Raw genomic sequence first — 3,944 nt, 5'->3', positions numbered from 1 at the left:
AAAAAACACTCAAGCATAAAATTACATTACATTAACATAAAATTATGTGGGGGAAATGGAATGGAAATAGAAATGCAAGAGGGAAAAAGACCAATGTAAAATTCCTATTACAAATTCCTATTTAAAAAGTATATTCAGTGCTCACTTTGGCAGCACGTACATTAACATTGGAATGATACAGGGAAGATTAGCATGGCCCTGCACAAGGATGACCTGAAAATTCATGAAGCGTTCTGTATTTCTACATTGGAGAAAGGACAGTTTCTTCAATAAATGGTGCAGGGAAAACTGGAGATCCTTACACAGAAGAACAAAACTAGAACCCCATCTCTGACCATATACAAAAATTGCCTCAAACTGGATTAAAGACTTAAAGGTAAGATGTGAAACTATGAAACTACTAGAAGAAAACATAAGGGAAATCCTTCAGGACTTTAGTCTGGGCATAGATTTTATTGATAAGACCTCAAAGCACAGATAGCAAAAGCAAAAATAGACATATGGGATTATATCAAACTAAAAAATGTCTTCACAGCAATGAAAAAATCAACAGAGTGAAGAGGCAACTGGCAGAATGGGAGAAAATATTTACAAATTATTCACCCAACAAGGGATTTATATGCAGAATATAAAAGGAACTCAAACAACAGGGAAAAAAACCCTAATAATTTGATTAAAAAATGGGGAAATCAACTGAATAGACATTTCTCAAAAGAAGACATTCAAATGTCCAACAAGTATATGAAAAAAATGCTCAATATCATTAATCATCAGGGAAATGTAAATCAAAACCACATTGAGATATCACCTCACCCCAGTTAGACTGGCTGTTATCACAAAGACAATAACAAATGTGGCAAGCATACAGAAAAAGAGGAACTGTTGTACACTGTTGGTAGGAATGTAAACTATTACAGCCATTATGGAAAACAGTATGGAGAACTACCATATGATCCAGCAGTCCCACGTCTGAGTATATATCCAAAGGAAGGGAAATCAGCATGTTGAAGAGAGATCTGTGCTCCTGTGTTTATTGCAGCACTATTCACAATAGCCAAGATATGGGATCAACCTACATGTCCATCAACAGATGAATAAAGATCATCTTGTGGCATATATACACAATGGAATACTATTCAGCCATAAAAAAGAATAAAATTGTCATTCCAGGCAACATAGATATTAAGTGAAATAAGCCAGGCACAGAAAGGTAAATACCACATGTTCTCACATGTGGAAGCTAAATAAAGTTGACCTCATAGAAGTAGAGACTAGAGTAGTGGTTACTAGATGTTGGGAAGGGTAGGGGAGAAAGGGAGAAGTTGGTTAGTGGTCACAAAATAACCTAGATAGGAAGAATATGTTCTACAGCACTGTGGGGTAACAATTTATTATATATTTTCAAATAGCTAGAAGAGAGGATTTTGAATGTTCCTATCACAAAGAAATGGTAAATGTTTGAAGTGATGGATATGCTCTCTACCCTGATTTAATCATTACACATCAGATACATATATCAAAATATCGCTTTGTCCTTCATAAATATGTACAATTATGTGCCAATTAAAGAAGTAATAAAATAAATTTTTTAAAAAATAAAATTACCCCACAAGGAAAACCTTTCCAAAAGAAAAAAGGTTAAAACCAAATTATTTAAATATCTGTGAATAGAGTACAGTCAAGTATATTTTTTAAAAAATACTCTTCAATCATTGAAAAAGATCTAGAATTAAATTTTTTTCAGTGGCAATATATCTATCAGTACCATTATATGACATGAAAACAGTTTCCGAAAACTGTAGATAGTATGAGATAATTTGTGTAAATTAAAACATATAAACTCATGCAGATACTTAGTTTCTAAGTAGTACATCAAACATTGGCAATATTTATCTGTTGTTGGTTAGTTGTTGGAGGCTATTTTTATTCTGTTCTTTGTACTTTATTTATAGCTTGATTACGATATACAGTCATGCAGTGTTTGACAACAGGTATATGTTCTAAGAAATGCATCGTCAGGCAATTTCATTAGTGTTCAAACATCACAGCGTGTACTTGCACAAACCCCGATGCTGTATGATACACCTTGACGCCTACTAGACATCTTGGCTGTATGGTATAGCACCGTCACATATGCAGTCTGCTATTTACTGCAACGTCCTTAAGCGGTGCACGACTATAATTCACATACTATATAATTAACCCATTTGAAGTGTACAACTCAGTGCTTTTTAGTGTATTCATAGGATTGTGGAACTATCTAATTTTTGAATATTTCCATTGTCTCAAAAAGAAATCCCATACACACTGGCAGTCATTCCAGTATCTAAAATGCCTGGTAGCCACTAATTTATTTTCTATCTACAAGATTTCCTGTACTTTCTGTTAAATGTTTCTATAAATCTAAAACTGGTTTAAGAATAATCTGTTAATCTGACAAAAAAATCTATTCATGTGTTTTTTTACATGGTGGGTATCAAATTACTTATACTGTTTAGACTCCACTGAATGTTCAAAAGAGTAGTGGAACAGTTATTTAAATGTCAGTATTCTAGTAGGTGGGAAATTACATACTTTGGAACTACTTAAACTTTTGAAAAATGTATAAGTTATACTTAAAAATATGAAATTATTGAATGAGGTTATGAGCAGATGTTTGAAGCCCACGGGTCGCAGCGTGTCAGATGCCATGCTGGATCTCGAAGAAATAAACTGCCCTCAGACTTTTCCATCACCTCTAATGGAAGATGTTGCTTTGTTCAACAGGATGGTCTGACACCACTGCATTGTGGGGCAAGGAGCGGCCATGAGCAGGTGGTGGAAATGCTGCTTGATCGAGCCGCCCCCATTCTGTCAAAAACCAAGGTAATTTCTTTTCAGGTGTCCAGACATGAGACTGCATTTAGCTCTGAATCCTTTTGCTGGTTATCCAGCCCAGCCTTTTGAATCATAACCAATGACATAGTTTCAATTTAGCAACAAGGGTAGCTATGTTCACCAAATCTTTAGAGATCCTCAAAATAAGTTTGGGGTTATGAAGCCTTCTTGTAGAATGCACCATACCACAAAGTCATTTTTTGTATGTGTTGTTGTTTTGTTTCAAGAATACTTACTGCTTGAGTTGACTCTATGAAGTTTTCAGAGCTCAGAAACCAAGCAACCTCATCTCTCTTGCTGAACCACTGTAATAGCTTCCTCCTGGTCCTCCATGTCCCCTCTTGCTCCTTTACAGTCCAGTTGCCACCTTGCAGTCCGAGTGTTGAAGTGAGCAGGACTGAAGCCATGTTAGGACCTAAAACCATATGGGCTCTAAAAGATTTTAAAATGACAGGTTTTTTTTTTTGGGGGGGGGTGCATGCATTTCTCTGAGTTTCCTCTTTTCCATGGTTATTTGATATTTTGAACTGTGGTTATGGGGCAAGATGACATTATTTACATGAATGTAAAGTTGTTGTCTAGGCAGCCTGAAGCTGCAGACTTGCACGTACTTCCCAGACCCTGAGATGTCCTTGTACCCGACTCATAGACTCGGACCCCTCGTAGCCCACGTACCCTCCCTCCTGCTTTTCACTTCCCACGTTCCATTCCCTCAACCCCCTCTTTAAAAACAACTCAGGAAACCTGAGTCTTTGGGATGGCTTTGGACTGAACATTCTCCAGGTGTACTGGAGAGATGGAATAGCATACCGTCTCCTTCAGCTGAATGTATCTGCTTTTCTAACACCAACCATTTGACTTCTGAGTCTTTTTTTTCTTTCCTTCTCGAGGGGTCGGGCAGCCAGACCTGAGTTCAGTAACGAGAGTGCCCATATAAACTGCCAACCAAATTATGTCAGTCTCCTGCTTAAAAACCCTCTGACTAATTCCTCTTGTTCTTTTTTAAATTTTCATCTTATCAAAGCAGTATAGGCATAGTTACAAAACAAATTGTTGTCTCCTTTTTT

At 36.6% G+C, this 3,944-nt stretch overlaps 1 protein-coding gene across 1 annotated transcript in view; it reads left to right on the top strand.

Annotated features, from left to right (window-relative positions):
• The window catches only part of LOC103585618 (ankyrin-3-like), a 164,008-nt gene that overhangs the window by 152,258 nt on the left and 7,806 nt on the right, over positions 1 to 3,944 (top strand). Inside the window, exon 7 of the mRNA XM_008566632.1 lies at positions 2,767 to 2,865. Coding sequence (XP_008564854.1) covers positions 2,767 to 2,865 — 99 coding nt within the window. The remainder of the gene's footprint in view (positions 1 to 2,766; positions 2,866 to 3,944) is intronic.

Source organism: Galeopterus variegatus, unplaced genomic scaffold, assembly GCF_000696425.1.
Source record: "Galeopterus variegatus unplaced genomic scaffold, G_variegatus-3.0.2 Scaffold257, whole genome shotgun sequence".
Classification (NCBI taxonomy): Eukaryota; Metazoa; Chordata; class Mammalia; order Dermoptera; family Cynocephalidae; genus Galeopterus; species Galeopterus variegatus.
This window is presented reverse-complemented; position numbering and strand designations above follow the sequence as displayed.